Genomic DNA, 15,530 nt, shown 5'->3' with positions numbered 1-15,530 from the left:
CAGCGGATGGTGGAAGAACTCCTGGTCACAGCACAGGGCATACAGGATGGCAGCACCCAGCACGGAGACAACAGTCAGCTACAGGCAGATGAGGAGGAGGCAGATGGTCCTGTGGGGCAGAAGAGGGCTGGGAATGAGGCAGGCCAGATGCGTCCCTACCTCACAGCAGCACAGTCCCACACAGTGCCAGAGGGGCCTTTTGGGAGCTCTGCTGGCTGTTGTGAGGGGCCAGGCCATCAGCCCACTGCCAGGATCCTGACAGCTGGCCACAGGGCAGGGAGGGGACACTTGTGTCCAGAAGGCAAGCCCATGTCTCCTCACCTGCTGCTGCTCCTCCTCCTGTTGGTGAACACAGGGCAGGGATGCAGATCAGGCCCTGCTACGCAGCTGGGGCTTGTGCTGCTGTGCTCTCGCTCTCCCACACATCTGCAGTGCTGCAGGGAGCCCTGTCCCCAGGGAGACCCCATCAGATGGGATGGGAGTGTGGTGGGCTCTGCCCGTTACCGGTTGGGCCTCCACCATGCTGGGCAACACAGCGCCACGCTGCTCAGCTGCCTCCAGGTCTGCCTGGTGCTGCTGCCTGCAGGGAGCAGGGCCTGGCTGGGGGGGTGCTGGTCTCCATCACCATGAGGACTCCCCAGCAGTGTGTGCCCACCCCAGGGCTGGAACTTGTGGCTACTGCAGTGAAAAAGAATAAGAAATCCTTTTACGAATACATCAATGGTAAGAGAAGAACCAAGGAGAATTTCTATCCTTTACTTGATGCAGCGGGGAGTGTGACCACTGAGGATAAGGAGAAGGCTGAGGTCCTCAATGCCTTCTTTACATCTGCCTTTAATAGGCAGATCAGTTATCCTCAGGGCATGTTATGCCCTGATCTGGAAGTCTGGTTCGCTATGCAGAATACACCCTGGTGATTCAGGTGGCGACAGTTAGAGAGCTCTTTCTCATCTGGACTGTCACAAGTCCATGGAACTGGATGGGCTCCATCTCAGGGTGCTGAGGGAGCTGGTGGGGGTGACTGCTGAGCCACTCTCTGCCATCTACCAGCGCTCCTGGTTAACTGGTGAGGTCCCAGAGGATTGGAGGCTTGCCGATGTGACTCCCATCTACAAGAAGGGCTGTAAGGTGGATCTGGGGAACTATAGGCCAGTCAGCCTTACCTCAGTACCAGAGAAAGTTATGGAGCAAATCATCTTGGGTGGGATCACATGGTATGTGTGTGGTGTACAGGGGATCAGGCCCAGCCAGCAGGAGTTCACAAGAGGCAGGTCGTGCCTGACCAACTTCATCTCCTTCTATGACTGGGTGACCAGACTGGTAGATGAGGGTAAGGCTGTTGATGCAGTCTACCTAGACGTCAGCAAAGCCTTTGACATGGTCTCTCACAGTATTCTGGGGAAACTGTCCGTAGCCTGGACAGATATATACTTCTTTGGATAAGGAACTGACTATAGGGCTGTGCCCAATAGGTGGTGGTTAGTGGAACTAAGTCCAGCTGGTGACCTGTCAAGGGTGCTGTCCCCCAGGGGTCGGTACTGGGGACCATCTTGTTTAATATCTTTATTGATGTTATAATGAGGGCATTGAGTGCACCTCAGTAAGTGTGCAAAAGACACCAAGTTCAGAGCTGATGTCAATCTCCCTGAGGGTAGGGAGGCCCTACAGAGGGATCTAAATATGCTTGGATCACTTAAGTGAATGGGATGAGGTTCAACAAGGCCGAGTGCTGGGTCCTGAGGTTGTGATGAAGAGGGCTTTGGCTTCTTCTCCCAGGGAAACAAACAGGACCTGAGGAGATGGCTGGAAGTTGTACCAGAAGTTTAGGTTACATGTAAGGAAGAACTTTTTCCTCTCAGACAGCAGTCAGGCACTGGAATGGCTGCACAGGGGAGTGGTGGAGTTGCCGCACCTGGCAGTGTTCAACAGGCATCTGGAGGAGGAGCTACGAGGTCTGGTTTAGTGCTTGTGGTGGCAGTGGTGATGGGAGGATGGCTGGACCAGGTGATCTTGCAGGTTGTGTCCAATCTTGCGATTCTACGATTCTATGACCTACATGGCCAGCTTGTAGGTTGGGAGTCAAGAATGGACAAGGCAGGAGGAGAGAGGTGTTAGGGAGCAGCCAAGGCATCACAATCTATCAAAAAGCCCTGAAAAGCAACACAAAGCCACAGCCAGGAAGCTTGGGATTATCATGAGCAGCATCCAGGATGCTAGAGATTATTTGCTACCGTACCAAATGGGAGCTGCAGACATCCCAAAGCCAGACAAAACGGGAACAAGCCTGGAGCTCTGATTCACGCACCCCACAGCCTCAGCATTGCAAGCTGAGGTGCTTTGCTGTGTGTTGCATTCATCCCAGTCCTCGTGAATGAAGACTCCACAGGCAGTCAAGGTGTTGAGTGAGCACAAGTGTGCTTTTATTATTAAAGGAAAAGACAGGAGGGTGTGAGAAGTCCAGGTAAAGAAGGGTATCTCCCTCTCTTGGATGGAAAGCTCACGGAGAGAGTGGCTCAGAGCTCTCAGAGCCGGTGCCTGGAGGCCTGATTCTAAGCCCCCCTCCAAGAGGCTCTGCTGCTCCTCGGTGATGCCGACCTGCTCCTGCAAGGAGGTGCTGCTGTCGGGGCACTCAGGCTGTGCTTGGGCTGGGCTGCACTGCAGAGGCACGGGGTCACAGTCCAGGCTGGTGCCTGTGGTGTCTGGCAGGCTCAGGTCAGCATCTTCAGCACAGCTGGGAGAAATGAGGGCTTGAACTTGGATGAGCTCCTCGTGTCCGCCACTGTTGTTATGCGGAAGGCTGTCAGCTGAACTGAAGCCATTTGTGCTTCCTAAGAGCTCTCCATTGGTGGAAGCACACAGCCCAGCATCGCTACTTGCTCCGGCTCTGGTCGGTTGACAAGAGCTTGAATCACCTGTAAAAGAATGAACAGGGGTTGGTGTCAAACTCCCACAAGCTGCATTATGAAAGTGGTTCTTGATCAGGGGAGAACTGAAGGCGTTAGGTATGGGCTGGAACGCTAGAAGGAGATACGAGCACACTGACAGCAAGAATTCTATGTTGCTGAAAAGCAAGGCATTGAAAGCTGGATTTGCACCCTTACCTGCCAGCACTACGATTTCTATTTCTGAGGGCTCCCTGGGACAGCGCTGCGGTTGGTGTTTGGCCCCAGAAGATGGTTTTCCCAGGCCGAAGCAGGAACACCAACAGCCAGCTGGTGATTCCTTCATCCTGCTGGGTGGACTTGGTCTGGAGAGAGAAAACAGGGAATGGTGTGAGTTGTGCGTGGCGCAGGGTGAGGAAAGAGCTGCACTGAGCTCGTGCCAACAGTTGCTTGTTCCTAGCACTGCCTGGTTCCTGCTGAAACACAGCTTAGAAATTCGCTCCATTTCAAGCAGTTGAGGATGGTTCCATTCCTATAGCTCAGCCCTGAAGTCTTGCTGGCTAAATTCCCCTCAACTGTGTCAAGCAAGATGCAGAGCATGTGAGCAAAGGCTCCACACCTGTACAGGATGGCATATAAGGGATGGCTTTGATTGAGCTGGCAGGTATAACTGCTTGCTGAGGAATTGTGCAGCCATAAAGGAACTTCAAAAGCATCTCTGACTCTGACACTGACAGCTCATCGGCCCCATCTCACTGCCATGTCTAGTTTCTCGTGCCAGCAGGTCTGACCAACAGCTCTGCTTCGAGGACAACTGGAATTGGATTCAGGCACGTGGCCCTGAAGTCCGGAAAACCCCAATGTTTTCAGGTACAGCCAGCACAGGCTGGGATAGACATCAGCATGGCTTTATGCAGCTCATGACTGCCTGCCCAGCAAGGAAGGAATGGCAGCCTTGTGTGGCTAAACTCAGCCCCTCAGGCAACTGAATGTTAGTTCAGTGTCACAGTGCAAAGGGAGTGGAGATTCACTGCAACACTTCAGGCGCCATCAGTTTAACTGAGTTTCAGCAAGCTTTGGGACTAGAAATAATGGGGGCAAAAAACAAACAAACAAAAAAAAAACAACCCAAAAAGAAACCACAAAAACCCACCCAAACAATGATGATAGGTGCTGGAAAAGGAACTCCTCTTTACCTTTCAGCGGGGCCTTCTTCCACTTCTATGTCCCTGCTCTCTGTCACAATGACAGGAGAGCTGCTGTGGCCTCGCCTCTGTGCCTGCGCCTCCTCCAGGGTGAGCAGCTCTGTGGCAGGAGAAGATGCCTGCACAGACTTGGGCCCTGAAAGAGAACTGTGCCCTGTAAGGGAAAACCACAGGTGAGAGCCAGGATCAGAAAGCGGCAGCACTACGGCCATCACAGGTCCGGGGGAGCTGCTGTGTTTCTCTCAGATTTGCTTATCCGAGCCACTGGAAGAAGAACAGCTCAAAATAACCATGTGCTCAGAGGTGTGTCTATGGCAAAGGACGCAGTCATAATGAAGAGCAGCTCCCTGTATCGAAACAGGCAAACAAAATCCCTAGAAAGTGGGGACAGGGAACTCAGAAAGCTTTGCCGCCACACTTTCACCAAGCTTCACCTGCTCGCAAAACATCATAATGATGGTGACGGTTTTCTCCTTGTCAAGTTTGGGCTTGCACATTCTCAGCATCCAGCAGCAGGATACCAGATTCTAACCTAAGCCCGGAAGTCTGCTGTCCCCTTGACAGGAAAAGTGTATTTCAAAGGACTTGGAGAAGGCCTGCATTTGATCCAGGTGTCTGACCAAGATAAAGCTAATGGAAGAAGACCCTCACCTGCTCCATCTGCGATGTCAGGTCCAGATGTGGAGCAGAAGAGGACGTCTGTGTGGTCGATGATGAATTCCACCACGGCTGACTGCGTCTGCAGTTCCGTGCAGGCAGCTCTCCCGCTGGTGCAGGCAGACTCGCTCTGCTGTGATCTGCAGAAAAGGCAGGTTTTAGAAGTCATTCAGCCAAGATCGCTTCCCCAGGTCTGAATTACTGCAGCCCAAAGCTGTCACATTTGTTCTCTGGAGACTTCTGCAGTGAGCAATCAGTGATGCCACTGAAGTTCTCCTGGCTGATCAAGGACACACCAGTCCCATCTAAACAAGAGAGCAGCAATGCTCAGCTAGAAATTGCGCCCACGTGGGGTTGGAGAACAGTCCAGGCTCCTCCTCTGCTGTCAGCCACTCACTACAGATTTTATAGGAGAAGAGCACATGTGGTGCAGATGAAGGGAGGACTACTTTATTTTACTGGAGAACAGATGTATGCATTCTGTTGAAACAGAAAAAAAAAGTTTACCTTAAGAGGTTTGGAGCCCACACAATGGCTAAGTTCTTAGCATGCATGTTGGTGACAGAGCTGTTCGCAGACAGGCCAAATGTCTCATCAGATACGCCAGGGTCCTGGGAGACAAGAGTGGCAAATGTTCAGCACCAGCCAGCATCCCGTGCTGCGACTCACATAGCAAACCCCAATTCATGCTAGTTGTTATTATTGCTACTGTCACTGAAGATGAAGTAGCAATCAGCTGCACCAAGCGTGCCCCTGTGCCCAGGAACTGACCCCATCAATTAATCCCATGCAGTGTTGCAGCACACCCAGGCATCCCGTTGCTCGTGTGAGACAAAGCCTGGAATTGCACTTTGCCCTCTGAAGTGCAGCAGGGCTGAACTCTGCAGGCTGAGGGCAGCACTGACCTGTAGTGAGGAGCGGGCAGCTGCTGGATGATGTCCCGCATTCTGACCAGCCGCTCCTCCTCCGTAGTGGCACCAACAGCATCCTGGAAAAGGGCAGAAAGGGATTGAGACACAAATCAGGTGAGATATCTGCCACAGGGTCGGGAACCATGGGGACAGCGCTCTGCTGGTCAGCACAGGGACAGATTTTAGGCCTTCCAAGAGGCCTCTGGGGAACATAGCGGCACGCAGCTGGTGCCACCACGGCCAAGGAGTCCAAGCACCGGGCCGGTTTACAGCCTGGTTGGGCAGCTCAGCTCCTTGCAGGGGGCATTCATCTCCAAGTACACTTGGCTATTAATCCCCTTCCCGTTCCAGAAATAGGTGGGGAATAGCAAAAGAAAAAAAAAAAAAAAAAAAAGGAAGAAATAAAAAAAAACAAACCAAAACACACGAATTTTCGCAAGCATTGTGAATATGGAAATAACCACCTCCAGGGGCCTCCACAAGTATCATGAGCATAATGCAGGATGTGGCAAAGACATGCGAGTAAACCCCATGGGGCTAACAGAAGAAGGGCCTCAGAGCTGGGGCACTGCTGCAGCCATCTCCCAAGAGGCCCAGGGAAGAGGGAAAGGAAAGGCGTTGCCTTGTGCTTACCGAGAAGTTGTCGTACAGCTGGTCGGTCAGCAGGGGGTTCGGGAGCTCCCTGAAGTACATTTTGCAGAGGGAGCTCGCGCTGTGAACGTCGCAGACGGTTAGCTCAGGAACCTGCTCAGACTCAAATTCCTGGCTGCAGAGAAGGACACGAAAATGGTTGAGAAAGAGGAAAGCAAGTCAAAAGCCACACCCAATGCAATCAAGAGTTGGAAGGGCTTCCTGATGTACAGCAGAACACAAACACTCGGCCACCAGCACCACGTCAGCCGCGCTGGATGGGATGTTCCCAAAGGAGACCTTCTCTTGGTGCTAAGGCATTGCCCGCAGGCCTCTGAACGCCCGCAACAGGGCACGTGCCCCTGCTGGCAGCTGTGTCTGTCAGTCGCAGCACTCTTACCGCAGTCTCTGGACGCTGGAAGCGATGCCGGACAGGCGGTATATCCCCTGCACCACGCCATGCTGCTCGATGAACTCGGTGCAGCTCTGGAGGACCTGGGGGACTAAAGAACACGTGCCGGCGGTTACTGGAGCTCCTCATTCAAGTACTGGCTCAGGCTCTGCTCCCATCACATCCCATCCACTAAGCCTAGCTGGGCTTGGCTGAAGCAAATACAAATGTGCTTGTCTCTTAGGAGCATTAGCCTCACTTCATCTTTCAGCCATCAACTCCCATTCCCCGTTTCTCCACTGGTATCAACCTGCCCCTTGCTAGATACCATCTCCCTTTCATCTTTAGGTTCCCAAACAGGGAAGCTCTCAGGAATGCGCTGTCCCTTACCATCACGACCAGAGTGGAGAAGATGCTCTCCCAGGTCAGGGCCGAACACCCTTTCCTTCTCCACCTCTTGCTCTTTCTGTTGCTTTGGGCGGGCCTTCACCACGGAACGAAGGAAGGTGAGGAGCTTGCTGCGCTTCTTTGGCACTGCACAACAAAAGGAAGAAACCAGTTCATTTTAGGCTTGGCTCCGTTGGACGAGGCCGAGCACAACACATTCTACAGAGCAGCTCAAAACGGGAAGAAAATGATGAGCAAGTGCGTACCAAAATGGATTTTCCCCATCCCTGGAGGAGTCCAAGGCCAGACTGGATGGGGCCCTGGGCAGCCTGGTCCAGTCCCACATTAAACGTGGACACGGGCAGCCCATCCTGAGGCAGGGGGTTGGAGCTTGATGATCCTTGAGCTCCCTTCCATCCCAAGCCTTCCTAGGATTTCCCCAAGTCCAGTCGTAAGCACAGGAGGACTGGGCCAAATCTCTGCACGTATCTCTTCTGTCTGAACAGAAGATTCAAATGCCAAATAGAGCCATATTTTAGAGATGGCTGAACTCCTCCCTGCATCCAACCCAGTGCAAGTCTATTCAGGAACTGAATCTTCCGGGCTTCACCTCACCAAACATTCTGAAGGTGTCTGAGAATATTCCTGATAGCTTCACATGTTATACTCTTCTGTACATGACAACAAGGAACACCCTTAACTGCTTACCTCCAAGGAGAGTTCACCCGGTGCCTGGGCAACGTATCTCTTAATAACGTGGGCAGCAGCAATAGCTGGGATATTAAGAGATGACTCCTCACGGACCAGCAGGGGCTTCCCCTTGTTCTCAGCCTGTAACAGAGAGCACAGGCCATGGTGAGGAGCTGAGGGCAATGAGGAGGATTTCAGGGTGAGGATCACATCGGCAGAGAAAGCTGCAGGAAATGCACTCGGTCCTTATCATGGGCACATAAGAAGGAACGGCAAGGCTAAGAACAGCTGTTTCTGTTCCTGGTGTGCAGCAGGCACTTGCCAGGCAATGCCAAGACGCATCTCTCTACCCAGACTAATCAGCAATGGCACTGGCCCAGACAGGTGGCCGTGCCCATTTTGCCCCATCCTTTCCTGCGCTCTTTGTCCACGGAGGTCGATTGTTTAAGGTGCTAGGTGAGCATTCAGAAGGAAACCGAAGCCATGGCTGCAGTTTACAAGGTGCAAATGGTGCCACTGCAAGCACAAAGCAAGCTCTCGTGAGCCGTTCAACCAGCAGGGAGACCAAACACGGAGGAGCAGACAATGTTTGTTGTTCCTGCGGCTATTTCAAGGGAAAAATCAGAAGAGGACAAACACCGCAACCGAGACGGCTCTGGCAGTTTCATAAACTTGCCATGCTTGCACTACTGCCTTCCCAAAGAGGAGCGTAAGAGTCTGCTCACTTTCTCCCACCTATTGCTGGAGACCTCAGCCAGAGGTCACTGGACACAGCAGCTGGGCCACTGACCCATCCTTGGCTCACTACAAGTGCCAGCTTCCTTTAACTTGCTGAATATGAGAACACCACTTTGTCTTTGGGTGACAACATCCAGGCAGGACAGGGAAAATGCTTCCGCACGTTTATAACACCGCATCTGATTCTGTCGGTACTATGACTTCCACGGCCATCTAGATGCCTGCAGCAAGGACATCAAGCTTTTAAGGCAGCTTTTTAGTGACACCGATCGAGTTGGAAGGACTCTGCCTCCGTTGAAAAGCAGGAGAGCACATCTGCGGCTCACTGCTGGCTCAAGTCAGGGAACAAAGACCAATCAGAGCTTCATACTCTACCTCCATCCGTGCCATGTCAGGCCCACGCGACGCCCATCACAGCAGGCACGACTGGCTGGAATGAAAAGAAACACCCTCATCTTTTCTCTCTTCACACACCACTCTATTGAGAGACTTCTTCAGAACTACCCTCAGTTATCCACTGGCATAGGCAGATGTTCTAGAAACAGTCACTTTCTTCAGTCAATTCAAATGAGAGCCTACTAGGCAGCATTTGACCAAGTGGCTATCCCTTTGCTAGCAGATGGGGACTGTGCTGTGCTCCCCACAGCTGTTGGGCAGCACACTCACACAGCTGAAGCACGCGTGCTTGTGGTCACGTTGTGCAGCTCTGCACAAACTGGGGCTAGGACTTTGCCTAAGGGATTGGTCTCCTTAAAACCAGCTGGTCACAGCACTACAGACAACATCCTTCCGAGAGCTGAGCTGGAGGGAAGCGGAAAAAACCTACACATGACCAGTGTCCCATCAAAACTGGATGGGGCTGTGTTACTAAACACGGTTCAAAACACGGTTCAACACAGGCTACTAAACCACGTGGAGGGACAAAGCGTGGCACATACCTGGCAAGAGATCAGGACAAGGTAGACCAGTGCCTTGAACTCGCAGCTGATTCTTGTCACTTTGCTCTGTTCTTCCATGAGCAAAAGCTGCACCAAGGGAGCAGGCAGAGAGAAAGAGCTGGTCAGTAGGTTTGCATAATTTAGCAAAGAAGGGAAAAGCCACAAGACAAATGTCACCTCTATGCTTTGGCGGGCACACGGCTGGGCAGTAAGTGCCACATAGCAGCTCCAAGCCGAGACCTGCATGCAGTCACTGTGCCCTCAGCTGTTGCACCACTGCCCGAATGGATCCGAGGACACAGGTGGGCGCAGGCACTCCTGCTCCTTCTGCAAAGCCATCCTCTGCAGAGCCCACTAGGTGCTGCTCACTGCTATGCCATCCGTTTACTGCAGCCCTGGGATAAACACACGTGCACTCTGCTGTGCAGCAGTGAGCTCCAGGCATGAAGCACCAGAGGGCAAATCAACAGAATCTACTGCTGACTCCATCAGCTCCTTCTTCTACCAACCACGGGGCAAATACCGTGGGACAGAACACAAGGGGGAAAAGCACGTCTGCTTGCATGCCTACAGTGAAATTCAGAACAGCTACTGCAAGAAGAGCTCGTGGGGTAAACCCAGCCTCAGAGAGGCAAACGCATCTGGTTCCAGGAGTTAGTATGGCACATTGTTGATGAAATGCTGCTTCGTTGCTCAGAGGGCACGCAGCACGCCGCTTGGATAGGCACAGCAGTGCTGCAGCATCCAAGCTGATTGGCAAAACCTCCCCAGCTCCCCTGGCCGACGCTGCCAGGGAAATGCACCGCCTGCAGCCCCACATGGCTCACTGCACGGACACTGGGGGGCTGCCTTAGTCTCAGGTGGAGGGATTTTCTTCAGAGTATCTGGTATGATGGTATGTTTGGGCTCTAGGAGAAAAATCACACTGATAACACTCTGATGTTTACAGATTCTGATAAGCAAAGTTGCACAGAGCCAAGGCCATTCTCAGCAAAGCTCTCAGCAAGAGGCTGGGAGGGAAGAGAATGAAGACAGCTGATGTAAACAGCTAGCTGGACATTGGTTGGCGGGTGGTGAGCCACTGCTTGTACATCACTTGTAATCTATTCATATGTATATATATTCATAGATATGTACATATGTAACTACTATCTTTTTATCTTAGTTAACGGTTTTATCTCAACACATTAGTTCTACTTTTCTCTTTCCACCCAATTCCACGGGGAAGAGAGGAGTCAGCGAAGGACTGGGTGGTGCTGAGCCCCCCGCTGGCTTAAACCACAACAGGGCTGCAGGGCAACGGGAGCAACATGAAGTGCACTGTGGTCAGGAGGAAATGAAAATGGGCTTGAGTTACACAATTCAACTGTTTCATTTTCCATAAAACAACGTACGGCGTCAATGAAACCTTTCCCTCAATAAAAACATTTGCAAGGATGCTTTGAATGACTGAGAGCATAGGATACCTTTAACGTCACGCTGCTGACAAAATGTCCTTTTAGTGCAGCAACTCCTGTCACCAATACCTGTGAGTACAAGCAGCAAAGGGCGCTGGGTTGCTTTGAATGCAGTTTGAGCACGGATCTGAGGTCTCCATGGAAAGGCCTTGCAGAGCACATCATGTCCTGCACCAGGCAGAGCGCCGTGCATCTCTCATCTCTCCAAGCTTCGGGGCTTTGAAGCTGCACAGTGTTTCTTGAGAGCTTGTCCCCCAGAACTCCAGGGCACAGTGAGCTGTTCCCCGGCAATGCAGAACTTGCAGAGTGTCAAACACAACAAAGAAAGAAGAAAAGAAGAGGCAAAGGTCGTGGTTATGCACAGAAGCGTACAGGCATGGTTCAGAAGAAGGACACCTGCACATGTCAACTAAACAAAGTATTTACATCTCACAGTTACAGGATTTGGGGGTCCTGATGGACGAGAGACTGAACATGAGCCAGCAGTGCGCTCTGGCAGCTCGAAAGGCAAATGGGATCCTGGGCTCCATCAGGAGAGGGGTGGCCAGCAGGGACAGGGAGGTGATTGTCCCTCTCTACTCGGCTCTTGTGAGGCCCCATCTGGAGTACTGTGTCCAGGTGTGGAGCCCTCAGTACAAGAAAGACATTGAGATTTTGGAAAGGGTCCAGAGGAGGGCGACTAAGATGATCAGGGGGCTGGAGCACCTCCCCTATGAGGACAGGCTGAGGGAGTTGGGCTTGTTCAGCCTGGAGAAGAGAAGGCTGCGGGATGACCTCATTGCAGCCTATCAATACCTGAAGGGAACCTACACCCAGGAGGGGAGTAAACTCTTCAAAAGGGCTGACAACAGCAGGACTAGGGGAAATGGATCCAAGTTGAAGGAGGGAAGATTTAGGTTGGATGTTAGGGGGAAGTTCTTCACTAGGAGAGTGGTTAGGCCCTGGAACGGGCTGCCCAGGGAGGTTGTGGATGCCCCGTCCTTGGACGTGTTTAAGGCCAGGTTGGACGGGGTCCTGGGCAACCTGATCTGAATGTGTATGTTTGGTGGCCCTGCTAGGCAGGGGGGTTGGAACTACATGATCCTTGGGGTCCCTTCCAACCCGGGTGATTCTGTGATTCTGTGATTTTGAACGCCAGAAGCAGACAGCACAGTATTTTGAAAGTCAAAATCAGCCTCCTTGCCCTGCTCTCACCTCTCAGCCAAACAGAGAAGTAGAACACACAACTCTGTTTCTTTGCTCGTGGCAGCCGTGAAGCTTGTGTTTTAGCGACACACAGAAGTGCATCTCCAGCTGTCGTGCGTCTCACTGACCACAAGCTCAGCTGTGAACTGTTCCTCAGCCTGACACCACAAGCAGAAAATAAATGTACATTAACTTATCCACATGTGCCAATCTGGGTGCGAGGAATAAAATCCTATCAGGCCATGGGCAAAGCAGGGAGGACAGAGGCAGGAAGCAGGAAGGAGTTCAACTCCAGCTCTCCCACACAAAAAACTGGGAGAGCTGAGTCAGCACCACGGGAGGAGTTACGACACAGCTTGGGAGCTTACAGAGAGACCTGAGATTGCCAAAGGACGGCGCCAGGTAACTCTCACCAGTCCTGTGCAGGGCTCTGACGGATGCTTGGGATGCTGACTTCCACTTCCTCTGTCATTTGTAGAAACAAAAAGGCTCATTTTGTCTGGGTAACGCTTCTGTGGTTCCATGGTTATGACTGAAAAAAAAAAAAGCAGCATGCAACTCTATAACATTTACCTCTCTGCTGTTCTTGTCAGCACAACATCTAAGATGAGCATTGCAGGTCCCTGCACCTGATTGAAAAGTCATCCAAGCTGATGTTCCACACAGCTTCATCTCAGTGCCAAAAAGAAACACACAGTATCCCTTGCGCTGGTAATTCTCTCAGGGCAAGAGCCTCCACTCTCACAGCAACAGCCAAGAGCTGAAAGGCTGAAAAAGCCTCCAGTCCCTGTGCATGTGGCTGTCTGCAAAGACAACAGCTGCCTGCTCTTCAGGAGGGTGATGCTCACCCAGCAAATGCTCAGCAGCAGATGCTGCTTCCTTACGCTCAGAACTGTTACAAGTGTGTGCAGCCCTTGGCACTACCTTTCCAATCAAGGCTAACATGTATCTAAACCATTCCTTCTGTGTCAGTATCTGGATCCGCAGTTAGGGCTTGAGCTCTAGACGTCAGCACAGTGTGCATCTGGAAGACATGTCTCAAAGCTGAGAAGAGTCAACTCTTTGACTTGGGCACAACTCGCCAACCATGAGCCATGTCTTGCCAACTTGGCTCATCTGACCACGTGGGAGGTCAGTTCCAGTACACCATTCATGAGCACAGACACGAAGGAAACCAATAAGCTCCACATTAGAAGGCCTTAGGTAGGAAGAGACCCACAGCGAAAGCCCCCTGTGCCAGCCCTTAAATGGGCTTCATCCCTTCATCTTCTGGTGTCCAGGCTCCAACATTTCCTGCAGCTGCAGGTCAGGGCCCAGCATGGCACAGACCCCACTGATATGGATGTTGTGGTTGTATTCCCACATCAACCTGGGACCACACAACCTGAGATATGGGGCAAAGCCCATGGCTGCCCCATGGCCCTACTCACAATGGTGGCGTTGCCATCATGGGCCAAAGCCATGGCAGCAGTGCAGTTCTCTGTGGGTCAGCACAGTGCTGTTCTCCTGGCCAACCCCACCCAACCCCCTATTCCCACTCACCCCACAACTCCACCTCTGTGGGCTCCCTGCTCTCCACCTCACAGCCATACAACCGCTCCACATCTGGGGCCCCCACCACCATGCTGGGGGAACACACACATGTGGGGCTGACCCATAGCCCCAGGGATTCAGGATCACAAATGGGGCAGGAGATCCGTACAGTGCCTCCAGCAGTGCCAGCACCCATGCCCAAAGCTGTGGGTCCCACTGAGCTCCAGGACATGACGTGGGGTTGAATGAATGTTGAAGATCCCCATGGGGAGGACAACACTTGGGGGGTACAGTGGGGTCATCGTGGGGCAGTGACAGCCTTATAGCACCCCACAGTGCCCCACAGCACCTCATTCATCCCAAGAACTACTCCAGTGTCTCCATGTCTCCCCCACAACCTCCATGCTGCAACTCCCCTCACCCCCCTAGCACCGTGCCCATGAGGACCACTGTGACGAGGGCCACACCTTGGGGCCACCACTTCCTTCCACCCCACAGCAGAAGGGGATGTAGGGTGGGTGCTGTGGGGTGCTAAGGGGGCCACAAAAGTGGGGCACAGGGATCGGCGGGACTTGTCTGTAGGGAACCATGGGAGTCTGTGGGGACTGTGGGGGACCATTGTTGTGTCTGTATGAGACTTTGGGGTCTGTGGGGAACCTCAGTGAGCACAAAATGGCACAGGGACCATAGTGGAGCACGGGATCATAGGGGACATGGGAGTCAGTAGGGGAAATGAGGGACGTGGGGGTCTATAGAGGATTGTGGAGGACCATGGGGGTCCAAAAGGGGATGCAAGGTATGCAGGGCACCATGGAAGGTATTTGGGTTCACAGAGAATCTTGGGCCCCGTGGAGGGCTGTTGCGACCAAGCTGTGGGGTCTGTGGGGGGCACAGGGACCCAGGGGCCCATAGAGGGCACTGTCATGCACACCACTGCAACTGCAGTTGTGCAGCACATCACTCTGCTGTCTCTGCTCTGTGCCCCTCATTGCTATGGTAGAAGTCCTCCAGGCTTAAACATGCACACACTGGGGGTCTTGGAAGGGGTGACTCTTTTGCTACGTGTGGTCCTGATGGGCCCACAATGGTGGTTGGAGCTGAGTGTTTCTCACTGAGGGGCACTTGTGTGACTTTGAGTACAGGGGTTGACCCACAGATGCGCTGCAGAACCCAGGGGGGCTCCAGGTATCTGATGGGGTAGACTGGAATACACTGGAGGTTCCTAGGGGCCCAGGGGTATGTGTCAGTACTAAAATGTCTGCTTCCCTATCTGCTAGAAATGTCTTTGAGGACAGACTGCGATCCACACACATGGGCCATCGCAGCTCATCCATTGATAAACCACCCTTGGCAGACATTCATTTCACTTTTTTTTTTTGCCTCACGGCTGTATGGGAGCTGTGAGGTCACGACCTGAAGCAGTGACTGAGCACCTGCCGAGGGCTGCAGCTCTACGGGCACAGCTGGGAGCAGCTTACTTGCACGTCTGCAGCGTGATGCCGCCAGCGGCGCTTGCGCAGTGCGGTGCCGAGAGTGGCGCGCGCGTAGAGCCGAGCCGATACCGGCACATGCGCAGTTCTGTGCCGGGACTGGCGCTGGAGTGAAGCAGTGCTCTGATTCGCGCATGAGTATTGCTTTCCTGAGACTTCTGGTCCCGGGTTGCTGTGGAGTCGGTGCTGCTGCACGCCAGTACCGCAACAGCGAATCCCCGAGCTGCTCACGTTTCGCTGTCGCTGCGAGGGCTTTTACGCAGCTGGGGGACGGTGCGGGGCTGGGGCTGGAAGGGCCGTTCGCTAATTCACCAGGGTGGTGAGCAAATTGCGTGGCACGAGGCGCTGTGGAGCAGCTGTGAGCCCAACCGCTCTGTTCCTTGGTGGGTTAGGGCATAAAACGGCGGAAATAAATGAGGGGCATCCTGGATTGGAA

General features: G+C 52.9%; 1 protein-coding gene across 1 annotated transcript; it reads right to left on the bottom strand.

Annotated features, from left to right (window-relative positions):
- Window positions 1–4,619: 4,619 nt before the first annotated feature.
- On the bottom strand, window positions 4,620–15,174 carry LOC125690067 (rho GTPase-activating protein 32-like). Its single transcript, XM_048938014.1, is given in 9 exon segments — window positions 4,620–4,884; window positions 5,252–5,315; window positions 5,318–5,355; window positions 5,650–5,732; window positions 6,289–6,421; window positions 6,686–6,788; window positions 7,067–7,210; window positions 13,614–13,696; window positions 15,083–15,174. Coding segments are annotated over 9 exon segments (1,005 nt in total).
- Window positions 15,175–15,530: the final 356 nt, after the last annotated feature.

This window comes from Lagopus muta, chromosome 2 (genome assembly GCF_023343835.1).
Source record: "Lagopus muta isolate bLagMut1 chromosome 2, bLagMut1 primary, whole genome shotgun sequence".
NCBI classification, from domain to species: domain Eukaryota; kingdom Metazoa; phylum Chordata; class Aves; order Galliformes; family Phasianidae; genus Lagopus; species Lagopus muta.
Note: the sequence above shows the minus strand (reverse complement) of the source record. Positions and strands in the feature narration are given on the sequence as shown.